This window comes from Crinia signifera, chromosome 9 (genome assembly GCF_055691185.1).
Source record: "Crinia signifera chromosome 9, ASM5569118v1, whole genome shotgun sequence".
NCBI classification, from domain to species: domain Eukaryota; kingdom Metazoa; phylum Chordata; class Amphibia; order Anura; family Myobatrachidae; genus Crinia; species Crinia signifera.
The window spans coordinates 6510501-6537167 of NC_139225.1; the positions used below are offsets into that span (position 1 = coordinate 6510501).

The 26667-nt window shown below is 47.3% G+C and overlaps 1 protein-coding gene across 11 annotated transcripts in view; it reads left to right on the forward strand.

The window, feature by feature from the left end:
• Positions 1-26667, forward strand: part of GAPVD1 (GTPase activating protein and VPS9 domains 1) — a 65583-nt gene that overhangs the window by 8304 nt on the left and 30612 nt on the right. For 7 of the 11 annotated variants that reach the window (XM_083160968.1, XM_083160966.1, XM_083160970.1 and 4 more), the window contains exons 2-7: positions 2424-2635; positions 4667-5510; positions 6659-6745; positions 10210-10344; positions 13234-13414; positions 14108-14188. In XM_083160968.1, coding sequence (XP_083017094.1) covers positions 2424-2635; positions 4667-5510; positions 6659-6745; positions 10210-10344; positions 13234-13414; positions 14108-14188 — 1540 coding nt within the window. The remainder of the gene's footprint in view (positions 1-2423; positions 2636-4666; positions 5511-6658; positions 6746-10209; positions 10345-13233; positions 13415-14107; positions 14189-26667) is intronic. The other 4 variants (XM_083160974.1, XM_083160975.1, XM_083160972.1 and 1 more) reach the window with 1 other exon arrangement.

Genomic DNA, 26667 nt, shown 5'->3' on the forward strand with positions numbered 1-26667 from the left:
TTTCAATTTTAGAAGCTTTAGTAATTGTACCCCATAGATTTTATGTTTTTATGTACTAGAGTTAAAAGCGAACAAAACTCCCTGAAATGATGAGTCAATAAATGTAACAATAGAAAACCCTTGTGTGAGGAATGTGGCCTTCTGTATGCTTGTGGTGGGGCATAATAATGATAAGCTCCAGTGGAGCAGTTACTGATGTGGTTGCACAGCGCTGTGGGAAATGTTCTCTCTGAAGTTGGTGTTGATTTCCGGAGTCCTGTTCCTTCTTATGGAGAAGAGGGTGGTACTGCGAAGAGACATCTGACCTTTAGCCGTGTGCAGTGTGTGATCTCAGGTCATGTATGTGCTTTTGGCAGTGACGGCTTCTGTAAGCAATACCGCCAGAGGCATAATTTAGGGGTTTGGTCACCCAGGGCAAGATGAAAAATATTTTACCCCCCACCCCCATGTTTAGAGTGTAGATCAGTAACCCCGTATTTTATTCTGCTGTGAAACGTCCGTGTGGGTTCTGGGAGTGACCAGGTTCGTGGAAGGATGCGGTTTGCATTGAAAAGGAGCTAAATGTTACGTTTTCAGTTTCGGCATGATCCCCAGTTTTAGGGAAGCGAAACCAGTCTGTGTGTGACATTTTACAGATGACGCACACACTTAGTATAACGTATGTGTTGGAGGAAAAGAAAATGCATTACAAGCTCATAGTAGTGTTCTCCTTACTGTACACTAGCATATAATCTAGATGTGAGTACAGTAGACTGCAGTGTTCTCATACTGTTAATGCAGGGGTACAAATGTACAGTAACAAGACATTTCACCAGTTGTGGTCTCACAGTGCAGTGTTTTATAACCACTCTTAAACCCCCATACACACCAGTTTGTACTGCGAGGTTGGTTTTTCCTTGCCGAAAATATGTTTGGGCAGAAGCCTTGCCGTGAGAGGCCGGCGAGGATCCCCTTACATGGCGTGGTTTGCGCAAATCCAGTGAGTACGCTGCATTTTGTGTCGAGCCTCCATTTAAATGGCCACACTTGCCATTTACACCTCGACTCAGGGAGCAGGCATGGAGGCAGATGGGGGGGGGGGCTCGCCTCAGGGAGCAGGTATGGAGGCAGGCGGCGAGGGAACCTCGCCTCGGGAGGAGGCAGACTGCGAGGCAGCCTCGGGGAGCAGGTGAGGAGGCAGACGGCGAGGCAGACTCACCTCAGGAAAGTGTTGAATACATGGATGGCGGCACTTCTCGCCGTCTGGCCATTGAATACCCGTCCTAGTGTGTATGGGGCTTTATTTCTTATTCATGAACCTTTAGTTATATAGTGCTTACATATTACATTACTGTTAGCAGAGAATATAGTTAGATTTTTTTTCTCTGCAGGGTGAATACACACCCCACCCAAATCTAACTCCCTCTGCACATGTTAAATTTGCCCATTTGCAAAACCCAAATGTGCCCTGCGATCAGATCTGAATTAGGCCCTAAGTCACCTGACCTTAAGCATGGATATCCTGTAAACCAGAGCCATTGGGCGCCTTGAAGTTTGAGTTTAGGAAAAACTTATGATCACTTTTGTTTTATTTGATAAAGAAAAATGTGCAGTTGCCTGAAGCTGTAAACTTTAACCAATCTTGTACACATTATGCCCTTCTTTCGTAAGCACAAATACTGCACTTAGATGGTTCTATACAAAGTGGCCTTTGTCAGATTATTGCGTAATTTATGCTACAACTATTTTTCTTTACTCGTTTTCGTGCTTTGGGGAAGTCTCTCACATGAGAACTTTTGTGCTGGTCTGAAAATCTTAATTTTTCCTTTTCCTTGTAACATTAGAAAACTGCAAATTCCTTCATCCTAAGTATTGTAATGCCGTCTGTTGTTCATGTGAAAACAGCCCTGCAATATTTATTGGTCTCCTCGTGCTCCATTGTACGGATAGCCACTCGGGTTGCCTGGTTGTCACATAAATCAGTCCTATTGTGGTCATGCAGATACATATAAAATATGCAAAGAAAACGAAGCCTGTTCTTCTGCACACCACCAAAGTGTGTTAGCAGGCAGTCTGTAGTTCTTCACCTGCTTAGGCTGCAACTTCCACAGTGCAGGGGCTTGCTGGCCGGGCTGATTAGTGGCCACTGAGATCTTTTCACACAAAACACAAGCTTGCTACGAATGAAGGCTAAGGAGAGAAACCATAGAATTCCCGCATCTGAATACTCTCCCCCCCCCCCCCCCCCATTTTCTTGCTGCCTAGTTTCCAGTGTAAATTATGGAGGTTCCAGAAGAAATACTTATTTTTATTAGTTTGAATAATCCACTTTGGGGGGTATTCAATGTTTCAAGAATGGAATTTGAGCATTTAATCCAAGCTTCTAGGGTCATTAACCGATTATGATTATTCTGATTGTTAATTGACTCCTTATCTCATTGAAGGTCCAGCGGTTCTCATCGTTTCCCAAAATGGTGAAGCCGGATATCCACACCCTTGCCCGCCACCTCAAGCAGGAGCGCCTGTATGTGAACTCTGAGAAACAGCTCATCCAGAGGCTGAACGCTGATGTGCTAAAAACCGCGGAAAGGCTGTACCGTACTTCTTGGATTTCCAAACAGCAGAAAATCAATTTGGACCGACTAATTCTAACCAGGTACAACATCCCAAATGCTCTTTAATATGGTTTTCTGGATTAATGGACTATATATGCCTGAAACATAATGTTTAGTATATGCTGTTTTTCCTTCAGTTTCAATTACCAATGTCCAGTTGGCGTTCAGTCTACACTAGTGGTTTGTCAGAACTTAAATGGGGTAAAACATGTATAGAAAGAAGCTCTGGTGTGTACTGTGTAACCCTAATCTTTGTGCATTGGATGCTTCTGCCCCTTGTTTATTTTCCCTTTTGGTTTTGAACATGCGTCTGCTTACACTAAATTACAACTGTATATTATAGAGCGCCGGGGTCCGCGCACAAAACTATATGCGGTCATTAGGTTGACACTATTAAGGTCAACATACAGTGGGTTGACCACTGAAGGTTGACTTTGAAAAGGTCGACTGTCAAAATGTTGACATGGGTTTTCACGTTTTTTTTTTAGCAGACGTGCCGACATGTCCATCCACTAGAATAATTAGATTTATTTTATTAATTAACAGTTTCTTATATAGCGCACACATATTCCGCAGCGCTGTACAGAAGAGAATATTTGAACATTCGCATCAGTCCCTGCCCCAGTGGAGCTTACAATCTATATTCCCTACCACATGTACACGCACACAGACATTCTAGGGTTACATTTTTTGGGAGCCAATTAGCCTACCAGTATATTTTTAGATTGTGGGAGGAAACCGGCGCACCCGGAGGAAACCCCCGCAAGCGCGGGGAGAATATACAAACTCCGCACAGTTAGGGCCATGGACCAATGACCTCAGTGCTGTGAGGCAGTAATGCACCATCCGTGTGTCATACATAGCGAGGCACCGTGCCCGAAGCATGGAGAGCGCAGCTAGCCAATGCGAGGTGATGCAGTGCACTGATACGGTGTCCACTAAGAAAATGCTTTTAGTAAGATTCTTAGTGCTGTCCAGCAAAATTCATATAGAATTCTGAATCCGGTTTGATCTGCTCTGCAGCTGTTTATTATGGAGTTGAGTTACCGCCAGTGAACCAGTGTGACGCTGCCCAGCGCAACCCATAGGCTTTTTACCTGTAAGTGATGAGAATAACTTATCAAAGCGGAGGCAATGGGCAGCTTCATCCCCGGCCTAGTCTTCTCTAATCTTTTACTGCCTGATCCATCAAACTTCTATTTCAGATCTCTTGCAACATGGACTCTTCCTGCATTTAGATGTGAGCTTGAAGCCCTGTGTTATATAACAAGCTAGCTCTTATTACAGTGCTTTCAGTGTTCTTTATGTCCATTGTCACTTTCCCGATTACTATGCAGGCAGTGTGGGGATTACGGCACTGGAGAACAAGCAGGAAATGTTACTAAGCTTATAATATTAAGTCAGGATTGTAGTAAATAACACGGGAGTTCCACTTTTCAACATTGTGCTATCCAATGCCAGTATCCGCTGTAGTTTTCCACTTTTGGAACACAGCCGCATCGGTAATGCTTACGGGGTTGAACAGGCTGAATATCTGCCAAGTATTGGTACTTACTGTTTGACAATTTCACGAAGGCCTATTCCAAGTATAAAAACCTATTGATACCAGCATAATTATTTGTATTAAACAAAATAATCTTTCAATTAATGGAATTTCTATTATAAAGCTAGAGTTTCCTTCATCCGTTTATTTTTTTATTTTTGGGTTAAGTTGCTCAGTTTGGTAGTTTGTAATGGGTGCGATGTGAAAAATGCAGTTTGGGTGACCCTTTTGGCACTTTTTTGCTAGTCACCTCAAGAGCACAAGCACCAGGTGTCCCCGAAATGAGCAACAATTGAATTGCTTGGTCAGCCGTCCAGTACACAAAGCCGCCGGCAAACCATTCCTTGGGTGTCCATCTTCTCCTCTGATTGTATTTTACATGCCAAAATAAATGTATACGCTGTAGTATTCACAAACTGCTAATGAGGATTGTGGTGTTTGCTTGATTCTATGGACTTGCTCTTTGTAAAAGTATACAGTAGATGACTCTTTTTTTTTTTTAACAGAACTTTTTTTTTTTTTTCACTAGTGTTGAAGCATCTCCAGCAGAATGTTGTCAACACGCCAAGGAGTTGGAGGACACCCAGTTTGTGGATGGCTACAAACAGCTAGGATTTCAGGAGACTTCATATGGGGAGTTTCTTAATCGTCTTCGGGAAAACCCGCGACTAGTTGCGTCCTGCCTTGTGGCCGGTGAAAAGCTTAACCAAGAAAACGCTCAAAGCGTTATCCACACGGTCTTCACCTCTCTGTATGGAAACTGTATCATGCAAGAGGACGAGAGCTATTTGCTCCAGGTTTTACGCTACCTAATAGAGTTTGAGTTGAAGGAAAATGAGAACCCTCGCAGGCTGCTTAGGAGAGGAACTTGTGCCTTCAGCATCATCTTCAAACTCTTCTCTGAAGGACTCTTCTCCGCCAAGCTCTTCCTCACAGCGACTCTACATGAGCCCATCATGCAGCTTCTGGTTGAAGACGAGGATCATCTGGAGACCGATCCAAGTAAACTTATTGAGCGTTTCTCCCCAGCTCAGCAAGAAAAGCTATTTGGGGAGAAGGGAAGCGAGCGATTCAGGAATAAAGTGCAGGAGATGGTAGAGTCCAACGAAGCGAAGCTGGTGACACTGGTCAACAAATTTATTGGATATTTAAAGCAAAACACTTACTGCTTTCCACACAGCCTGCGATGGATCGTATCCCAAATGTACAAAACTCTTTCTTGTGTGGAAGGTCTGGATGTTGGGGAAGTGAGATCTATGTGCACGGACCTTCTACTGACCTGCTTCATCTGCCCAGCAATTGTGAATCCAGAACAGTACGGGATTATCTCGGATGCTCCCATCAATGAAGTGGCTCGGTTCAACTTGATGCAGGTAGTGGGCATATTCTTGTAATAGACCATACAATCTATGGGGGGGTCGATGTACTAAGCCGTATAGACAAAGTACAAGTCAGTCAGCTCCTAACTGTATGTTACAGGCTGTGTTTTGAAAACTGACAGGAGCAGGTTGGTTGGTACGTTCTTTCTGTCCACTTTATCCTTCCCTGAGTCTTTGTACATAGACTCCTATTAGTGTTATGTTGCACTCACAGGGAGGTGGAGGGTCAGATATATAGACGCATTGCCTGAGAATTACTGGGAGATATCAGGGGGTGGTGAAGCTGACAGGGGACGCTGAAAGTGGCTAGGCTATTTGGGGAGTATAGGGAAAGCACCGTGCACGGATGGAAACTTAAGCACTTGACTAGACAATATCTCAATTAGATAAAGTGCTGCTATGATTAACAAAGCAAAAGCAAAAGCTATAGTAAAGGTTCCCATTTATGTGCACATTACAGAGAGTGCCTAATTGATGTTTGACGCAATACATTTCTAATGTCGGAGGGCAAGAATGGCAAATGGGGAACATCCGGCTGTAGGTTTACCCGCCTTCGCAACAAGAGAACACGCGTTGTCTGAAACATTGGGAATTACTGAGGAGCCTTTTCCTGCCTGTAAAATGTTTCTCCGTGTTACAAAATACAAGGTTTTTATGTATTAATTTTTAAATAAAATCCAGTATCGAGTTTGACCGTTTATGATCCATTTGCCCAGCCGATTACCCGCCCTGATTTTCTTAAATTGCTAATTACCCTTTGGGTAGCAAATGGATTGTGGATGCTTCCAGAAAGTTCTGTAAAAACGTGATTAGACATTCTTCCACATTGTATTTATTTGTTTATTTATATCTATATCCCAATTTTTTTTTCTTCATATATCAGGGTTCCTCCTTTTTTAAAGACTAGATGCAGGAGGAACAGCTTGGGGAAAGAGCAGCCAGTGTTTCCCTCCACCTCTCCCGTCCATGCACATATGATGTTTACTTACAGTTGTTTAGGAGTTTGGTTTTGTGTCACAGAACGCAGTATTAGAAAGCTCCTGGATGCAGTTACTTTTGGCAGACGACAGAGTAGTCAATGAATAAAGCTAAACTGACTCTAACAAGCCAACCATTCATGTCCTTCTCTCACTGTGTGTTAGGTTGGCCGCCTCCTGCAGCAGTTGGCACTGACGGGATTTGAGGAAGCTGAATCTCGCAGCAGGAACAATCTCAGTAAATTTGATAAAGTAAGTGATGTAGTGTATGCGGACAGCCAGCTATCTCTGCTGCAGCTGGGCTGACACCTTCCCTCTGTAATGTGTAGCACATTTAACGCGAATAAAGGGATCTTTTTTTATTATTATTACAAAGCAATACTAGTTGAGAGCTTGCATATTACTACTTCATTAAAAAGTCCTAGTCAATCAGAATAAAGGCGTTCAGTAATAAGTGTACGGAATATGTCTGATACAGTTACTAGAGCTGGCGCTCTTATGCGCACTGCAAAGCTTGTATAACGCAAGAGATAATGTTCCTGTTTTTCCGGAAGCTTTATTGCAAGCAGTGTCCTTTTTGTATGAGGTCGACTTCCAGTACTCATTAATGTCACCGCTTTACATCCCCTTTTAAGCTCTCGGTTTGTATTACCTATCACTCATGAAATGTTAAGTGGTTTCTATAAAAAAAACAAAACCTAAATTTGCATGTATATGTATTAGCAGTACGAAACAGGCACACAAATATGTCATTATTAATGTTTCGCTTTTAATAACCTTTGGCAAGATCAGTTTTTTAAAATCGTACCTTTTATCCCCCACCAAGTGCTGCTGCGACCCTGCCAGCTTTTATTAAATTGCCTTGGTGTCTTCCCCACATCGAGGAGAACACAAGGGCACTAGGTGACATATACAGCATGGGTACTTGTACAGGAGAGCACTTTACGAATGGGAATTCTTTTACCAGTATGGCCAGTATTCCATGCCTCTGATTCGCCATTTTTTTCAGCGAATCTGGCAATTCGCCTGTTTTCTGGCGAATTTTCTCACAGAAAAAAACAATTCGCCCTATACAATGGACACAATTCGCTGCAAATGAAGAGCGAATGTCTGGCGATTCGCCGTTTTGTGATTCACCGCGATTCGCCAGTGGTTTTCAATGGGGTTTTCAGTGGAATTCGCAGAGAGTGTATTCAATGCTGAAGTGGAGAACTGCTTTCTCCAGTGATTTTAGCCAGGATTCTCCATTTTACATTTGTCATCTTCTTTTTTTAGGTGAACTGGAATGTTATCTTTGAAAATAAAGCGTTTTTTATTTTGGTGTCAAAAAATCCTTTTTTTTTTTTTTTCTGTGCTATTTTTATTCATGTCCTTGCAGCACATGAATATATTTTTATTTAATTTTTTTAAACATATATATATATATATATGTATGTTCACGCTGCACAGCGGCAGCAGCAGCACACGGGAAATAAATGCAATGGCGGCAGGAATCGCTGATTCCTGCCGCCATTGCATTTATTTCCCGTGTGCTGCTGCTGCCGCTCTGCAGCGTGAACATATATTTTGGACGTCTGATCCTAAAGCTGGCACCGGGACTTGTATACCCTTACCTGGTGTGCCTAGCCCTCTGGCCGCTCATTAATATTCATATATTCACTGCACACTGGTCCCGATCATTACATATGCACGATCGGGACCAGTGTGTAGCGGCTCCCTAACACAGCCTCCTGCCAGCTGTTGGGGGGCTCTCCCTGTGTCCCCGACAGCCCTCCTTCACCTCCACAGTGTCCGGCGCAGGAGGGAGGCTTCCATCTCACTGCCTGCAGCTGTCCTCCGGCTCCCTGCGGCATTCGCCGGGGGGTTAAAATTCACCGCCAGGGGCAGCAAGCCCCTGAGGAGTTGAATAGGGGGTGAGGGAGGGCTGGCAGCGAATGCTGCAGCCCTCCGGAACCCGGCGATTGTGCAGCGAATCCAAAACAGGATTCGCTGCACAAGGGGGAATTAAAGTATTGAATACCTGCATCTGTGGATGACTGAAATATTCATGCAGCCAGTGCACTTATAACATCCTGGCTTGCGTGAGAAAAAAGTAGTTTCTCTTTTTTTAAAGGAGGAAATGTCACTGTGGGCAAGTCAATCTTTCAAATTACGGTTCCTCGAGGAACTGGGCACCAGTCTGAATTGTTTTTCAGGGATTTAAACTCGCCATCAGTGGTGACTATCGGACATAATGGTTTCACTTTCTGAGTGACCAACACTGGATGAATTACATTTTTGAACAAAAGTGATTGTTCTCTCCCTGCCCCCCCTGTTTTATTGTTGCTTACAAGAGCCAGTTCCCTAGGAACAGATAAAGCTTTCTGTTTGGCAAGCATTAATTCCAAATGATTGTACCCTCCGACCACATATTGCTTGGTCATACTATCAATCCTAACCTCAGCTTGCTCCGAACTATTGCAAATCTGATGAATTTGGAGAAATTGAGAAGCAAGTAACCTTTTTTTGGCTGAACTTGGATGTTCATTTTGGAAGTGAAGGCTAGTATTACGATCAGTCTCCTTTTTTAAAAAGACGTACTGAAGAACATTATGATCTAATGTGATGTGCACATCGAGGTAATGCACCTCCAACGAACTCAGATGATAGTGTATATAGATGTCGTCCTCTCCAACCGTCGGCTGAGGGATGCGGCTGTGTAAAAGGGAGCAAATGCCGTGTTGCACCTGGCTTTAAGCGGGGATCAAAAACCTGGGTGCGACCCAGCGTTTTTGTTATAAAAGGGGTATTATTAATTCATTAAGCATTGAGTCTTATTGGCCAGCTTTGCTTTCAGTCAATACTGTCATAATTCACCCATCACCCAACTCCCTTGTTACTAGGGAGAGATTCAGTGGCCTTGGGGTCTATGCCTGCTTGGATTCCTTATCAGGTGTGGCTGTCCTTGCTCCACTATACTGTCAACATTGTACAAATCCATACACGTGTATATATCAAGAACAAATATCCAAAACATGATAAAAACAGGACCACATGTATTTTCCATTGTACATTTGTCTGTGCTGTTTTAATTTTATGATTAAATATTAAATGTGCCGGTGTCTGATTCTTATTTACTCTGTCTGTGGGTCATGCATTTAATCTATCGTGCCATGATTACTATTTCATAAAGCGTGACTTACTGTAACTTTGTTACGAATATATGGCCTGTTTAGGGGGTGCATTTAAAAAGGGTATGTGCCAAGACATTGTCTCTAAATTATACCAATCGGTTGATTGTATTGCTTGTTTTAGAGGGTCTTTTATTGTGTGTGTGTGGGGGGGGGGGTAGTGAATTAACATGGGGCAGCCAAATGGAAAAAAAATTTCACTTTAATTTCTTTAAGTGACATTTCTAACCAGTCCATTTGGAATAGATATGTAACATTGCATTCTTAAACTTATAAAATGAAAACAATTCTCTATAAGCAATCACTTTTCCAGCACTGTTCTGAATCTTCAGCCATTTTATAATGTTTTTATGCAAGCCATCGTTGACAAAATGGTTGCTTAGCGCAAAAGGTAGTCATCATACGCCGCGGCTAGTACCTTGTGTAGCAAGCTAACACCATCTGCAGCAATAATACCAGCATTTAAGAAAACGGAGTGTAATAAAAGCATAGAATTATTGATGCGTTAATTTCTGTTTTAAGTTCTCTTTTTTCCTTTCTCCGTAGGGCTGTGTCGCTGCCTTTCTGGATGTGGTTATTGGAGGCCGAGCAGTTGAAACCCCACCTTTATCCTCTGTAAATCTACTGGAAGGGCTAAGTCGCACTGTTGTATATATGACTTACAACCAGCTGGTCAATATGGTACGTGTCCTGTAGTAATCTGCTGTTTGTATAATGCAAGTATTTATTTACCATGTATGGTCATATGTCATTCGATGCGCAACTGCGTGTAGTTACGTGTCGCCATGGCAGCCATTGGAAGGGGGAGGGGCATCTACTAGGCCATTTATATTTTTTCAAAAGTTTAATTGTCCTTTTATGTAACGGTTTGCGCTCCTGCTCCGTAGTAGGTTATCAGAGACTCGCCTGCCAGCCGTTCTGTATAATAACCTTTGTTGTGCGGTGTTAGTATTTCCTATTTTCCTATAATGTACGTTTATGATACTAACCGAGGGGTTGACCACACACTGCTCCAATATGAAGGCTAAGTTACAGGAGTAGTTTCCAGTTTAGCGACGCACATAGGTGACCAAATGGGTATGGGTCATAGGGTCGACACCATGAAGGTAGACCTAAATTAGGTTAACCACTAAAGGCCGACGGGGCCTAGGTCGTCACATGACGTTGATTAATATGGCTAAAGTCCGCACAAGCATCAGGTCGACATTGAAAAGTTTGACATTTAATTTTTTTTTTCTTTTTTATTTGTCCCAAATTTTGACGCAAGTCGACATGGATACCGTATCAGCGTCCCGCGTCCCCTCTCATGACTCGGTGCCTCGCTGTGCTCCGACACACTATTATATTCTCTATTCTCCCACCGGGCTCTAGTGGATGGTAGGGTATGAAATACCGCCTGTTGGCTAAAAGGGAAAACACTCATGTAGGTCTTTTGACTTTCCCATTGTTGACCACCTGATCCTGTTGACCGCAGCCCTGTCAACCTTTCATGATCGACCTGATGTATGTCACCTAGCGTCAGAATCCCGGCCACATTGGATGAGCTTGGCTCCTTGGCCAAGCAGCAGAATCAACTCTAACATGTCTGTAAGGGAATATAGGGCAGTGATAAGGGAGGAGAAGTGATGAAGTGCCTGGTACTTTATCACCGGCCAATCACCTCCTGACTGTTAAGTTATAGGCTGGGTTTAAAAAGGGACATTTAGGAGCTGATTGGCCGGTGATAAAGTACCAGGCACTTCATCACTTCTCCTCCCGTATCACTGCTTCATACTTCCACCCCATAATCACACCGTTCATTGTTGGTCTTCTGAACGCAGCCTTTACCAGCATGCACCCATATACCAAACTGTCATTTCATTTCTGGTTCTACTGGGGAGGAGCCCCTAATATTACAGATTAGTGCCCATCCCAAATGTGACTTGGTGGAAGCAGATGTACCAGTGTAACACAAAGGGTTAATGTAGGAAGGGAGGTCAGCAGGAAGTTTCCAGGGTTTTCTAGAATTTAGAAGTCAAGAAAAATGACTAAATGTGCAGCTTTTAGAACACAATACACCTGATTCTGCTGTCATTTATCACCACCTGGTATTAGCCAAAGATTAAGGGGGGTATTCAATCTTCGGGTCACGGCAGACTAGCTTGCTCGCCCGCCGTGACCCAGTCCCGTTCTCGGTCAGCTCGACCGAGAATATGCAGGCGGGATTCAATGTCCCGCCTGCAGCGGGACGAGAAGGGGGCGTGGCCGCGAGTTGCGGCCGGGAAGTGACGAGATGCAGCCGGCAGCTCGTTACTTCCCGGCTGTTCTCGGCAGAACGAGCCTGACAGCTAGAGATGTCGGGCTCGTTCTGCCAGGAAACCCTGTTCAATGCTGTCGGGGAAGACAGCATTGAATAGGGCCCGTCGAGCATCTCCCCCACGGGAGATGCTCGACGGCGATTGAATATCCCCCTAAGACCGGCATGGCCAACCTACGGCTCTCCAGCGGTTGTGAAACTACACATCCCAGCATGTCCTGTCACAGTTTAAGCATTTCCTAAGGATGGTAAATCTGTGACAAGGCATGCTGCAGCTTGTAGTTTAAGATGTTACTGAAACTATCTGGGGGGAAAAAATACTGCTTGGTATCTGGATGGCTGGTGGACAAGGTCAACAGTCCGTAGGTCGACACCATGTGGTCAACATGCATTATAGTCGACATGGTCAGTAGTTGACCTGGCTATGATCGACACATGACAGGGTAGGCATGAGGGTGTTTTTTTTTGGGGGGGGGGTTGTTTTTCCTATTTTATGTTTTAACTTTTCACCCACATGGACACTGATTGGGAATGTTAAAGTGGCCGGAGATGCGGTGCTCAGATGTTATCATTGACACACACAAAGAAAAACGGAAAAATTCATGTTGAGCGTTTCGTGTGTCAGCCATTTCCAGGTGTCGAAATAAAATACAGCACCACACATTTTCTGCTTCATCATGAAAACCATTCATTGTGACTATCATGTAGCAACATACATACATTTGAAACCTATAATTTTGGTTTCACTTTCTGTTCAGAAGTAATTTTTCCGTTGAGTGGCCTCTAGTGGTCACTTGCAGTACTTCACCTTAAAAAAAAAAAAGGTGAGGAGGTTTTAGCCTTTTATATATAGACTAGATGACCTGTCTGAAAATGCTGCGTACGACTGGGATGAAAATCTATTTTTAACCTCAATTTTAAACCAACAAATGCAATGTGCAATTCTAAATGAACAATTTGTCAGAAGTGGAGAGATTAACCAAAATCAATAAATGCGTTATCATTTTAAAGATTAAGTATGAAGGGAGAAAAAGGGGTCGTCGTCCCAAAAATATGTAAATGTTAGAGCTATGCGGCATACGTGAAGTCTGGATTGCTTTGTTTCCTGTGATGTGCTGTTGGGGTTAGTCCGCTCACGGCGCAGGGTGCAGCCGAGTTTCCTTGGTGGCTCTATGACCGTTACTTGTCCAACCCTGACATACATGTTCACTTATGTGTTAGAACTGTGAAAATTGATCAGCGTGAATTCAATGACTGTGATTGTTTTGTTACAGCTGGGATTTTTGCGCAGTGTCATATCTGGAGATCAGTTACGGGAAGAAGATCGAATGGCTCTGGAAAACCTTCTGGCGACCGTACCCCAAAACAAGCCAGGCAAAAATGACCACACATCTAGCACGCCTCAGCTATCGCCTGCGACCACGCCCGCCTGCAAGAAGAACAGACTGCCTATAGGTGAGAAAAAAATACATACAGCGATGTAACCGCTTACATTTCATCAGTATACAGGCTTTATAGTGCCAAGGTTACCAATTACGGGTGCTGGATGACTGCCCGACCATCGGGATCCCAACATACAGGGGCTTTTCTCCCTTGTGGGGGTCCATGACCCCCATAGAGGGGAGAATAGAACCTGTGGCGAGCGTAGTGAGCCTGCCAGGGGCTTCTTTGCGCTCGCCCCCCTGTCAGAGCAGTCGGGATTCAGATGTCTGGATACTGGCCGTCGGGAACCCGATTGCTGGACCGCCATACCACACCCACCAATTACACCGCACAGCTCTAAATGAAAGTACATTGTAGAAGCCGTCATTTTGGTAGGCTTTAAACTAGTGTATATATATTTTGCAAGTATTTCAAATGTTGTCGTAAAGTAAGAAATTGTTTTAATATGTATAACGGCCGGTGCCCTTTGATATGTATAACGGCCGGTGCCCTTTGATATGTATAACGGCCGGTGCCCTTTGATATGTATAACGGCCGGTGCCCTTTGATATGTAGAACGGCCGGTGCCCTTTGATATGTATAACGGCCGGTGCCCTTTGATGTGACCCGGGCGTTTCTCCATTGGTGGGCATTTCTAATGTGTTATCAAGTGTGTAAACTAATTTCCTTCTTTTCTTTATAAATGTGGGCAAACTAACTCCCCAGGGCAGCAGCTTGCAGCGATGACAGTCTGGGACACGTCTGCATCGAATCTCTCAGCACACATAAACCTGGTGACCCCTTTTGGTGTGTAACTGGGGGATATGGTGTCATGGGGAGAGTGTGAACCGCTGTTGGGTGTGACTAAGCTTGGCAGAAACGCCTTCATGAGTATTGGGGGGGGGGGGGGAATGCATGAACCGCACAAGTGCTAAATGGGGGCCATTCTACAACATTCCCTGCCTCCGCTTCAGCAAATAACAATATTTTATGAGCCAGGCATTGCTACATGATCTCCTAATCCATTCATTGATGCTGTGGTCATGTGAATAACATCAGGCAATCAAGCCAGCTTATAATACAGCTTCTACTGACCCTAATGGGAAGTAGCTGAAAACTCAAATGAGGAACTGTTATTTCTTATTGTTCTGTATTAGCCATATTTGGGGAAAAAGCAAATGTCAATAGATCATGTAGACCTAGAGAAATATATTTTATCTGGAGGGTAGGGACCAAGATAACCCTAAAATGATTGACACCTATTAAGCTATGATTTATTTATTTACTTCTTTTACCAATGAACTTTAGTCCCCAGAGCATCGGGCTCTCGGTTCATCTCGATCTATTGAAGTAAAGAGAGGAGCTAGCACTTCATTGTGCTCTAATGAGCACGGACTCCCAGAGACTGGGGAGTGGCCTGGTACAAGCTCTAAAGAGGCTCTGCAGAAACTTGGTGTGTGAGCAGTCTGTGACGACATCGGAGATGACGGAGGAAGCGTTCAACAAAATCTAAGGCCCTTATTCAGATCTGATCTTCTTCTGTGCACTGCAAGTGGGGCAGATGTAACATGTGCAGAGAGTTAAATTTGGGTGTGGTGTGTTGAAACTGAAATCTAAATTGCAATGTAAAAATAATGCAGCCAGTATTTACCCTGCACAGAAACAAAATAACTCACCCAAATCTAACTCTCTCTGCACAGGTTACATCTGCCCCACCTGCAGTGCACATGGTTTTGCCCATTTGAGAACAAATTTGTACTGCGATCAGTTCTGAATAAGGACCTTAGTCCCGGTCAGTTAGAACAGAGGATTATTTGTGCAGCCTTTGTAATGTCTAGCACTGTCGCTTCTGGATGTTCCTATTGTCACCTTGCTATCTTGTGTGAATGTGATTGTCTATAATTAGCATTAGTTTCATCTCCATTTTTCGAGGAAGTGTTCTTAGTTTCTCTATAATGTTCTGCTTTTCAGCAACTTAATTCTTCTATAGAACCACCAGTGGTGTAAAGGCAGTGCCTATCGTGCTGCGAGCACACTGCAAATGGCCCACGCTCCCCCTTTTACACCAACCACAAGGAAAGCTCTTCTAACTAGTGTTCATACAGGTCGCGTATCCCTTATCCAAATATCTGTTATCCAAATTATTCCGAAAACCATAGTCTGCAAAATTTACTTTAAAAAATGCTAAAAACCTACTGGGTATATCGGTTACTGGCACTACTGAGGATATGATATGTAACTGGCACTACTGGGGACATGATATGTAACTGGCACTACTGGGGACATGATCTGTAACTGGCACTACTGGGGACGTGATCTGTAACTGGCACTACTGGGGACGTGATCTGTAACTGGCACTACTGGGGACGTGATCTGTAACTGGCACTACTGGGGACGTGATCTGTAACTGGCACTACTGGGGACGTGATAGGTAACTGGCACTACTGGGGACGTGATAGGTGACTGGCACTACTGGGGACATCTGTAACTGGCACTACTGGGGACATGATATGTGACTGGCACTTTATATGTGCAAGAAAGCGATTGCTTGGCATTCACATTCAGTGCCTGATATTATACACAAACTTTGTTTCAAAACCTTATTTCATGCACAAAGAAAATGTGTGTATTTTCTCTGACATGCAGCAGGGACCACTGGAATCACATCGGGTATTAGAGCTGGGAATGCTGGGAGCTAGGCACTTCTTAATAATAATTAGGGGATACTGGCTCCTCCCCTCTAAGACCCACAATCCCCCAGTGAGAAAATTGTGCCAGGGAGTTAGGTCACAGTTTTTTCTGCTCCTGCACATTTTTCTAGCTTTTGCTATATACAGAGATTTTTTTCGCTTGATAGTGTGAATCCCTTCCCCACTTATTGAAAAGTGTGGGTCCGGGCATTCAGCGCCCCTGGAGTTCCAGGTCGTCAGTCAGGACCTCGCTAAAGGTACCTGCCTGCACGGGTTCCGTGCTCCTGCCGCCCCTCCATCAAAGGGGACGCCAGTCACGAAGGAGAAGTCTCCGGTGGTGAGTAAGGCGCTGAGCGCACTTTCCACACGCCGTCCCCTGCTTCTCAGGCTGCCGCGCTGTGCGCGGGTCTCTGCAGCGTTGTGAGGCGCCGCCATCTTGCAAACGGCGCGTACCTGTGTACTAGTCCCACGCGCCAGAACTAGGTGCCGGAGGCATTACACGCAGTGAGCGCTTGCAAGCGGGTGTCTCTGGGCGCTGTCAGGACGGCACAGGCTGGCTAGGTAGGAGGGAGAGGGGACACGCTGTTACACGGAGGCGGCCATGGCGCGGCCATTACGCAGATACACAGTAAGGCTGACTCTTTCCTGTTCACAGGTGACTGCAGCTTAGAGGGCTCTGGAAAAAAAATTGATTACTGACACAGTGTTTTGCGCTGTATCAGTCTTGGTGTAACAGGGCTCATTCTCCTCCAGGTCTCACAGAACCCTGAGGTTTCTGGCTTGTGAGAGGTGTATCTGTTCTCAGTGTGTGTGTGTGTTACAAGATCCTGTATCGCGCGCTGTTGTTGGACCGGGCGAGCAGGGATCATGACGGGCAAGTCCAAGGCCTCTCAGAAGGTTTTCGCTTGTACTGTCTGTACTGCAAAGTTTTCTCAATACACAGCTGAGGGTAATGCCACTGTTTGTCAGTCATGTTCAGGTGCTGAATCTGCATCACTGGCGGGGTCTCAGGCGCCCCAGTGGGCCTCAACGTTAGTGGGTACTATGTCAAAGCTCACTTCTGAACTGGCGCTGGCTCGCAGAGCGGAGCCATCTTGGGCTACGGCCCTAGCAAGGTCTGTGGAGGGGTTAGCTAACTCCATGAATAGACCAGAGAGGCCTTCCGCATCCAGCAATAAGCGATCTTATCAGGCTATTGTTGTGGAGGATGATTTAGAGGAGGAACAGGATCCATTTCACGAAATGGAGGATGGTGAATGGGAAGAGGTTCAGGATGTCATTCCTGAGGGAGAGCCTACACCTTTAGGGATAGAGGCTCTTATTATGGCGGTAAAGGAGGTACTTCGTTTACCGGACGATCCCAGACCAGAGCCGCAGGAATTTGATCTGTTTGGTGGGGTTCAGAAGACATCAGTGGTCTTTCCCTGTCCAAATCAGGATCAGCTTGTGGCTGCATGGAAGAACCCGGACAAACGGTTTCAGATTCCCAAACGTTTTCCTTCTCTGTATCCCTTTGAACCAACCGCCCTAAGCAAGTGGGAGACTCCACCTCCTGTGGACACCTCAGTTTCCCGTCTGTCCAAGAAGACGACTCTGCCAGTCCCGGGGGCTTCAGCCTTGAAAGATCCCTCAGATAGGAAGATGGAGGCTACTCTCAAGGCCATTTATGTAGCAGCAGGGACTCAACTCAGACCGGCTATAGTTTCGGCCTGGGTAAATAGGGCAAATGCAAAATGGCCGGAGCTAATCATTGAAGGATTGGAGACCGGTATGCCCAGGGATGAGATTCGCTGCTTAGCTGAACACGTTAAGGAGTCTGCTATGTTCTTAGGAGAGGCTGCTAAGGATGTATCCTTGATCTCTTCTAGAATCTCAGCAAGCGCTATTTCTCCCTCGGATAGCAGGGGACACTGCAGTCATCACGTGTGGGATAGTATGGTGTACTGGAGGAGTCGGCACTTTAAGAAAATTTAAGTGTGGCTGGCTCCTCCCCCCTCTATCCCCACCCAGACCTCAGTCTTAAAAAAGTGCCCGGAGGAGTCGGTCTCCTGGGCAAGGGTCTCCTAAGGGAGATTAGGTTTTTATTTTTTTATTTAAACTTTATGTTAGTGGCAGGCAGACAGGACGGTCTGCCTGTGAAAAGGAACCCTGGAGAGGTACAGTCGACGCTGCACGCAGTGTTCCTCTGTTACCTAAAGACCACCAGAGCAACACACTCTGGGGACCCGCCGCAGCTGCACGCAGCGAGCGTTCCGGGTCCAAGGTCATGCCCCCTTCTCCAGGAACACAGAAGAGGGGGACCAGCCAGAAGTGAGCGCACTGGCTGGGGAGAGAGTGTCAGCGCCCGCAGCCATTTTAGGTCGCGCTCAGCGCTGACACGGCTGCGACGGTATCTCCCGCCCACAGATCGGCGCGGGAAGCGTCTGCATCAAGGAGGCGGAGCTGACAGGCGTCTCTCTCTCTGCAGCGGCCGCCATTGCCGGAACGCAGCTTCTCTCCACTGCTCCCGCAGTCAGACACCTACAGCCCCGGTTTACCGGCTCCTGTGCTGTCACAGCGCTTCCCCTGGGACCTCGACTGTACCGTGAGTCATCAGGGGTTATACCCAGACACTATAGACATCGGGGGGCAGGATTGGCTCCTCTCTCCCTGTTAGCACTCAGGCCTCAGGGCTTCTCACTGTGTCTAGTGGTGCTAGAAATCACTTGTGTCTGTGTCAGGGTGTGCGTGTGAGGTGCTTAGTTCCTTGGTCAGTATGGCAGGAAGGGCTACATCAAAAGCAGCACAAAAGGTGTACTCCTGTAAGGAGTGCAAGGAGCAGTATACTCCACATATCAAAGGGGTTTCCCTGTGCGGCCCATGCTACACTAGGATTCAGTCCTCTGCAAGGGTACAGGTTGCTGTTACTCCCAGGTCCCCTGGGTCACAGCAAAACACCCCATGTCCAGGGGATGTCTTACAGACCCTTCTCTCCAGCTTTACTGCGGAGATGGAAGCTTCCAGAAAAGACAGGGAAGTTTTTCACTCCCATCTGTCTCAGTTAACTACTTCTGAGCCTCTATGGGCTTCATCCCTTATTCAGTCTGTGGACTCCCTAAAGCAGTCTGTGTCGGCTTACTCCCAGACCAGGCCTTCCACACCCCCGGTGAAGAGAAGGGCGGTTCAGGCCATAGTCCTGGCAGATGACCCAGATGATTGTATCCCATTGGAAGAGGGGGAATTTCCTCCTGATCCAGATCAGGATCCCGCAGGGGATGATCTCCAAGAGGATGAGGTCCAGGGAGTGGAAGGTCTAATCAGGGAAATCCGTGATACTTTCCACATTGCTGACACATCCGCACCTCCTCAGGTGTCCATTTTTGGAAGAATCCAAAAGCAGCCCCTAACTTTCCCGGACTCAGAGGAGTTAGACAACCCTCTTTTAAAAGTCTGGAAGTCTCCGGACAAAAAGTTTCAAATGTCAAAGATTGAGGGTCCTTTACCCCTTCTCTGATGCATCCAGAGAAAAATGGGAGACTCCTCCCACCCCAGACTTGTCCCTTTCACGCTTATCTAAGAAAACCACACTCCCTATCCCGGGAGCAGTGTCCCTGAAGGAATCTCAGGACAGACGTTTGGATAGCTCTCTCAAAAACATTTATACTAATGTAGGAGTTCTGTTGCGCCCTGCTCTGGCATCTGCGTGGGTTGCAAGAGCAATGGAAAAATGGGCCTCAGATCTGGTCACTGGTTTAGAACAGAATACTCCCAGAGACAAACTTATTGCTTTGGCAGAATGCATCAGGGATGCGTCCTCCTACATAGGGGAGGCTGCTTCTGATATTTCCATCCTAGGAGCAAAGGCTTCAGCTTCTGCGGTGGTGGCCAGACGTTCAGTCTGGCTGCGCTCTTGGCAAGCTGAACCAGAAATCAAAAAGGCCGTGGAGGCTCTTCCCTTCGGGGGCGACATGCTTTTTGGGCCTGATCTAGACAGGCTAATCTCCCAAGCAACAGGGGGGAAGTCTGCATTTCTTCCCTCATCTGCTCCGCCTCCAAAAAGGCAGTTTGTGTCACCTACTTTTCGCTCCTTTCGAGGGAGCGCAGGCTTTAGAGGTAGGTCCAGAGGAGGTTTCCCTTCCTACAGAGGCCGCCGGGGTCGTGGGGCCAGAGCAGCCCAGCCCTCAGCAGCCGCCACTGTTAGAGACACCAAGTCCACTGAGAAGTCAGTGGCATGACGGTCTCCCAGCTCACCTAGGGGATCCCGAGGTGGGCGCCAGGCTGACAGTCTTTGCAGATACCTGGAGGTCCCACTGCAAAGATGCCTGGGCTCTTCAGATTGTGACTCAGGGTTACAAGCTGGAGCTCTCTGCCCCTCCTCCAAACTTGTTTTTCCCAATAGGACTTCCAGCCTCAGAAGAGACAGCTTCAGCCCTGTGTGGGTCAATTCAATCACTCCTCTCTTCAAAGGTGATTGTCCCGGTCCCAGAGCACCAATAGGGCACCGGGTACAATTCAAGCATCTTTGTAGTACCAAAGCCGGACGGCTCCGTCCGGCCCATTCTCAATTTAAAAAATCTGAACGAATTTGTGTTCTATCACAAGTTCAAAATGGAGTCAATTCGCTCAGTAGTGGCGTCCCTGGAGAAGGGAGAATTTCTTCTCTCCCTGGATATCAAGGACGCCTACCTACACATACCCATCTGGGAACCACATCAGAGGTTCCTCAGGTTCGCCATACAAGACAATCATTACCAGTTCAGGGGACTGCCGTTCGGCCTCTCCTCCGCCCCGAGGGTATTTACCAAGGTACTGTCTTGTATGATAACGGCGCTTCGTCTAAAAGGGGTTATCATCATACCCTATTTAGACGACCTTCTTTTAAAGTCTCCTTCTCCAGAAAAGTTGGCAGCAGACGCACTCCTAACCTGCAATTTTCTGGTCCAAAACGGATGGATAATGAACTACAAGAAGTCACAACTAAATCCATCTCAGAGACTTCAGTTCTTGGGCCTGATCTTGGACACAGTTCAGGAAAGGGTATTCCTTCCGTTGGACAAGATCAGGACTCTGCAACTAAGAGTACGTCAGATTCTGCAACTACGCACAGTCTCTGCACACCTCTGTACCCGCCTGTTGGGACTGATGGTGGCCTCATTCGAGGCCCTCCCATACGGGCGTTTCCACTCCCGAACCTTTCAGGAAAACCTGTTAGCCCAGTGGTCGGGATCACACCTGCAGATCCACAGGAGAATCTCTCTGTCACAAAAAACTCGAGCATCACTTCAATGGTGGCTCCATACTCCACATCTGCTGCAAGGCCGCAGCTTCAAGACGTGCACGTGGACAATGGTGACAACAGACGCCAGCCTCCGAGGCTGGGGGGCTGTAGCGCTAAACCACAGGTTCCAGGGAAGATGGTCATCGAAGGAGGCAAAACTTCCCATAAATATTCTGGAATTACGGGCCATCAGGCTGACCCTAACACAGGGACACGATCTCCTCAGGGGACGCTCCATACGGATCCAGTCCGACATGACAGCGGTAGCCTACATAAATCGGCAAGGGGGCACAAAGAGCCGCGCTGCCATGAAGGAGGTTCGACCCATTTTGGAATGGGCAGAGGCTCATGCGACGGACTTCTCTGCAGTTTTCATACCAGGGGTGGAGAACTGGCAGGCGGATTATCTCAGCCGCCAGGATTTCCACCCAGGGGAGTGGGCCCTCCACCCGGAGGTGTTCAATCAGATCGCCCTCAGGTGGGGGACCCCTCAGGTAGACCTGATGGCTTCCAGACTGAACCATCAGCTACCTCTCTATTGTGCCAGGTCACTGGATCCAGCGGCACTGGCGGTGGACGCATTGTCCATTCCGTGGCAGTACAGGCTAGTCTACATCTTTCCTCCCTTCCCTCTTCTTCCAAGAGTCCTCAAGAAGATAAAGAGGGAAGCCACAACGGTCATATTGGTGGCACCAGACTGGCCGAGAAGGTCGTGGTACTCCGACCTAAAACTACTGCTGATAGACGACCCTTGGCGTCTCCCAATGCGACCAGATCTGCTTCAACAGGGACCATTCGCTTACCAAGGCTTAAAGCATCTACATTTGACGGCCTGGCTGTTGAGGCCGACCTGCTAAAACGAAGGGGAATTCCATCATCTGTAATACCGACCATGCTTAAAGCCAGAAAAGGGGTTACATCGGCCCACTACCATAGGATATGGAAATCCTATGTCAGATGGTGTGAGTCCAAGAACTTTCCCAGAGCGGTCTTTAGTCTATCCAGACTGCTACAGTTCCTACAAGTAGGTTTGAACTCTGGCCTGCGGCTGGGCTCCTTAAAGGTGCAAATTTCTGCACTTTCCATCTTTTTCCACCGCAGATTAGCCCTCATTCCCGAGGTGCAAACCTTTCTAAAAGGGGTGCTTAGGATACAACCCCCTTTTGTTTCTCCAACGGAACCCTGGGAACTACCGCTGGTTTTGAGTTTCCTCAAGTCAGACCTTTTTGAACCCCTTATCTCGGTTGACCAAAAATATCTAACATGGAAGACGGTCATGTTGTTAGCTTTAGCCTTTGCACGTCGGGTGTCAGAGTTGGGGGCGCTATCGTGTCGGGAACCTTTCCTGATCTTTCACAAAGATAGAGCTGAATTGAGGACATGCAAGGATTTTTTGCCGAAAGTGGTGTCGTCCTTTCACGTGAACGAACCTATAGTGATTCCAGTTCTTTCAGGAGAATCAAAATTGCTAGACGTAGTCCGTGCTCTTCGGATTTATCTCAAACGTACTGCTGCTCTGAGAAAATCAGATAATCTTTTTGTCCTGTATGGAGCGGAAAAAAGAGGGTGGCCAGCTTCCAAACAGACGCTGGCCCGTTGGCTGTGCCTAACCATTAAGGAAGCTTATGTGCAGGCTCACAGACAGGTTCCGTCTGGCATTTCTGCGCACTACACAAGGTCAGTCAGTACGTCCTGGGCCCTAGCCAGGGGAGTCTCCTTGGCTCAGGTTTGTAGGGCGGCTACCTGGGCAGGTACAAATACATTCGCAAGGTTTTACAAGTTTGACACCTTCGCCTCCTCTGAGGCTTCGTTTGGAAGGGCAGTGTTGCAGGAATCCCAGTGCTCTCCCACCCGGGAGTAGTGCTTGGGTATTATTCCCACACGTGATGACTGCAGTGTCCCCTGCTATCCGAGGGAGAAATAAGGAATTTGGTACTCACCGGTAATTCCCTTTCTCCGAGGTAGCAGGGGACACTGCACACCCTCCCAGCTCTAGTTTTCCTGCCATAATGATCATACAATTATCCCCTGCTTCAGGGGGGTTGTCATACAGTTAATGAAACTTGCGCTTTGAATGTTTTATTAGAAGTTCTTCTACTTCTTCTGTTCTGTATGTTTCTGAATGTGTCTGTTGATACATATGTCTGTTAAAACAGTTGTTGTGTGTTGGTTTCTAATCTCCATATTCGTTATGAATGGATGTGTCCTCCTCCTGTCGGGTGCTTGCCCTATCATCTTCCTCTCGGACACGGTTTTTTAAGACTGAGGTCTGGGTGGGGATAGAGGGGGGAGGAGCCAGCCACACTTAAATTTTCTTAAAGTGCCGACTCCTCCAGTACACCATACTATCCCACACGTGATGACTGCAGTGTCCCCTGCTACCTCGGAGAAAGCGAATTACCGGTGAGTACCAAATTCCTTATTTCTGCACGGAGAGCCCTCTGGCTTCGCTCTTGGCAGGCGGACGCGGAATCTAAGAGGGCTGTGGAGGGTCTTCCCTTTTCCGGGGACATCCTTTTCGGGCCTGAATTAGATAAGTGGATCTCACAGGCGACGGGAGGAAAGTCGGCTTTTTTACCGTCGGCAGCTCCTCCTCCTCCCAGACGACAGTTCGCAGGTCCGTCTTTTCAGTCCTTTCGGACCCAGCGCCCCTTCCGGGGCAGAGGAAGAGGTTTCCAGTCGACCAGAGGTTCCAGAGCCAGAGCCCGCCCTCAGGCTGCTCCAAGACTCCAGGAACCTAAGCCCCAGCAGAAGCCGGTGGCATGACGGTTTACCAGCTTCCGTCAACAGTTTACCCGTAGGTGCCCGTCTGTTGGCCTTCGGAACCCAATGGTTCTCCCTTTCGGAGGATCCTTGGGTTCGCAGGGTGGTGTCAGAGGGGTACCGAATTCAGTTCGATTCCACTCCTCCGGTACGGTTCTTCACAACGGCTCTGCCAACATCTCAGGAAAAGAGAACGAGCCTGTTAGAGGCCATCCGGATCTTGCTGGAAGCTCAGGTCATCATGCCGGTCCCAGCAGCTCAGAGGAACACAGGGTTCTACTCAACCCTCTTTGTAGTCCCCAAGCCGGATGGGTCAGTCAGGCCCATTCTCAACCTGAAGCCTTTGAATCTGTTAGTCTCGTATCAACCATTCAAGATGGAATCAATCCACTCAGTGATTGCTTCGTTGGAGCCAGGGGAGTACATGATATCATTGGATATCAAGGATGCTTACCTACACATCCCGATTTGGATCTCTCACCAGGCGTTTCTTCGTTTTGCCATCGGTCGGGACCATTTTCAGTTCAGGGCTCTGCCTTTCGGATTATCCTCAGCGCCCAGAGTATTCACCAAGACTCTATCAGTAGCCGTTGCATACCTCAGAGGTCAGGGGGTGACAATAATCCCCTATCTGGACGATCTCCTACTCAAGGCTCCAACGAGGGAGTTATTGGAGAGTCAGGCGAGGTTAACTACGCAGACGCTCACTAGCCTGGGGTGGATAATGAATTTCAAGAAATCCTCTTTAGTTCCATCCAGAAGGATCTTGTTCCTAGGTCTTTGGCTAGACACGGAGTCTCTGAGGGTCTTCCTGCCAGAAGACAAGATCCAGGCTATCTTACTCTTAGTGCAGAAGATCTTACTTCCACAGAAGATCAGCCTCCATCTGTGTACTCAGCTGCTAGGGAAGATGGTGGCAGCCTTCCCAGCTCTGACGTGGGGACGTTTCCACTCAAGACCTTTTCAGTGGGATCTTCTCAGAAAGGGTGCGGGCTCGCACCTGAATCTGCACAGGAGGATCCACTTGTCGGCCGAGGCAAGACATTCTCTACTGTGGTGGCGACACAGAAGGAACCTAATAGAGGGTCGTCGGTTTGCAGTCCAGGACTGGATTGTGTTGACAACGGACGCAAGTCTCCGCGGCTGGGGGGCCGTAGTGCTTCATCTCTGCCTCCAGGGCAGGTGGGATCTGCAGGAGAGTCGCTTGTCCATCAACGTGTTGGAGATCAGAGCCATATACAATGCTTTGCTGGAGGCTCAGGAGTTCCTTCAGGGCCAACACATAAAGATAAGGTCGGACAATGCCACGGCAGTCGCCTACGTGAACAGGCAGGGCGGCACGAGGAGCAGTATGGCCATGAAGGAGGTAAAGAAGGTTCTGCAGTGGGCAGAACGGTCAGGAGCAATTCTGCTGGCAGTGTTCCTTCCAGGTCGGGAAAATCTAGAGGCCGATTTCCTCAGCAGGGAGGACCTTCACCCAGGAGAGTGGTCTCTCAACCCCGAGGTGTTTCGGGAGCTCACCGACAGGTGGGGAGTTCCCGAGGTGGATCTGATGGCGTCTCAGAAGAACCACCAACTACCAGCATACGTGGCACGTACAAGAGACCCTCAGGCCATAGCGGCAGACGCTCTGTCGACTCCGTGGGAGTTCAGTTTTGTCTACCTGTTCCCGCCACTTCCACTTCTGGGCCAGGTGCTCAAGAGGGAACCAGTGCAAGCTATTCTGATAGCGCCCTGGTGGCCTCGCAGAACGTGGTTTTCAGACACCCAGATGTTACTGGCAGACGAGCCAGTTCGGTTGCCCCTCAGACCCGATCTTCTTCTGCAGGGACCCTTCTTCCATCAGAATCTGCCACAGCTACATTTGACGGCGTGGCTGTTGAGACCGAGGTCTTGCGGGAGAGGGGAATTCCAAGAGTTGTAATCCCTACGATGTTAAGAGCCCGAAAGCCCAACTCAGCAGCACATTATCACAGAATATGGCGCTCATATGCGGGTTGGTGCGAGTCTAAGGGCTGGCCATTCCGAATATTCAAATTGTCCCGCCTTCTGTTGTTCTTACAGAGGGGATTGGATGGGGGTCTGAGACTGGGTTCTCTTAAGGTCCAGGTTTCAGCCTTGTCTGTTCTCTTTCAGAGGAGATTGGCCCTCATTCCTGAGAGAGACATTTTTTCAAGGGGTTCTTCGAGTACAGCCTCCCTTCGTACCCCCCACAGCTCCTTGGGATCTGGACTTGGTACTAGCCTTCTTGAGGTCTGAGACCTTTGAGCCACTGAATAGGGTGGAACTGAAGTTCTTGTGCTGGAAGACAGTACTTTTGCTAGCCCTTGCCTCAGCTCGCCGGGTTTCGGAGCTGAGTGCTCTGTCCTGTAAGCCTCCGTATTTAATTTTTCACGAGGACAGAGCAGAACTGCGTACTCAGGCCGGGTTCCTTCCGAAGGTGGTATCCTCATACCACATTAACCAGCCTATCGTGGTTCCGGCTTTCCAGGGGGATTCGCCAGAGCAATCTTCCTTAGACGTGGTCAGGGCGCTTCGGATTATGTCAAGAGAACCAGGGCTATACGCAAATCGGA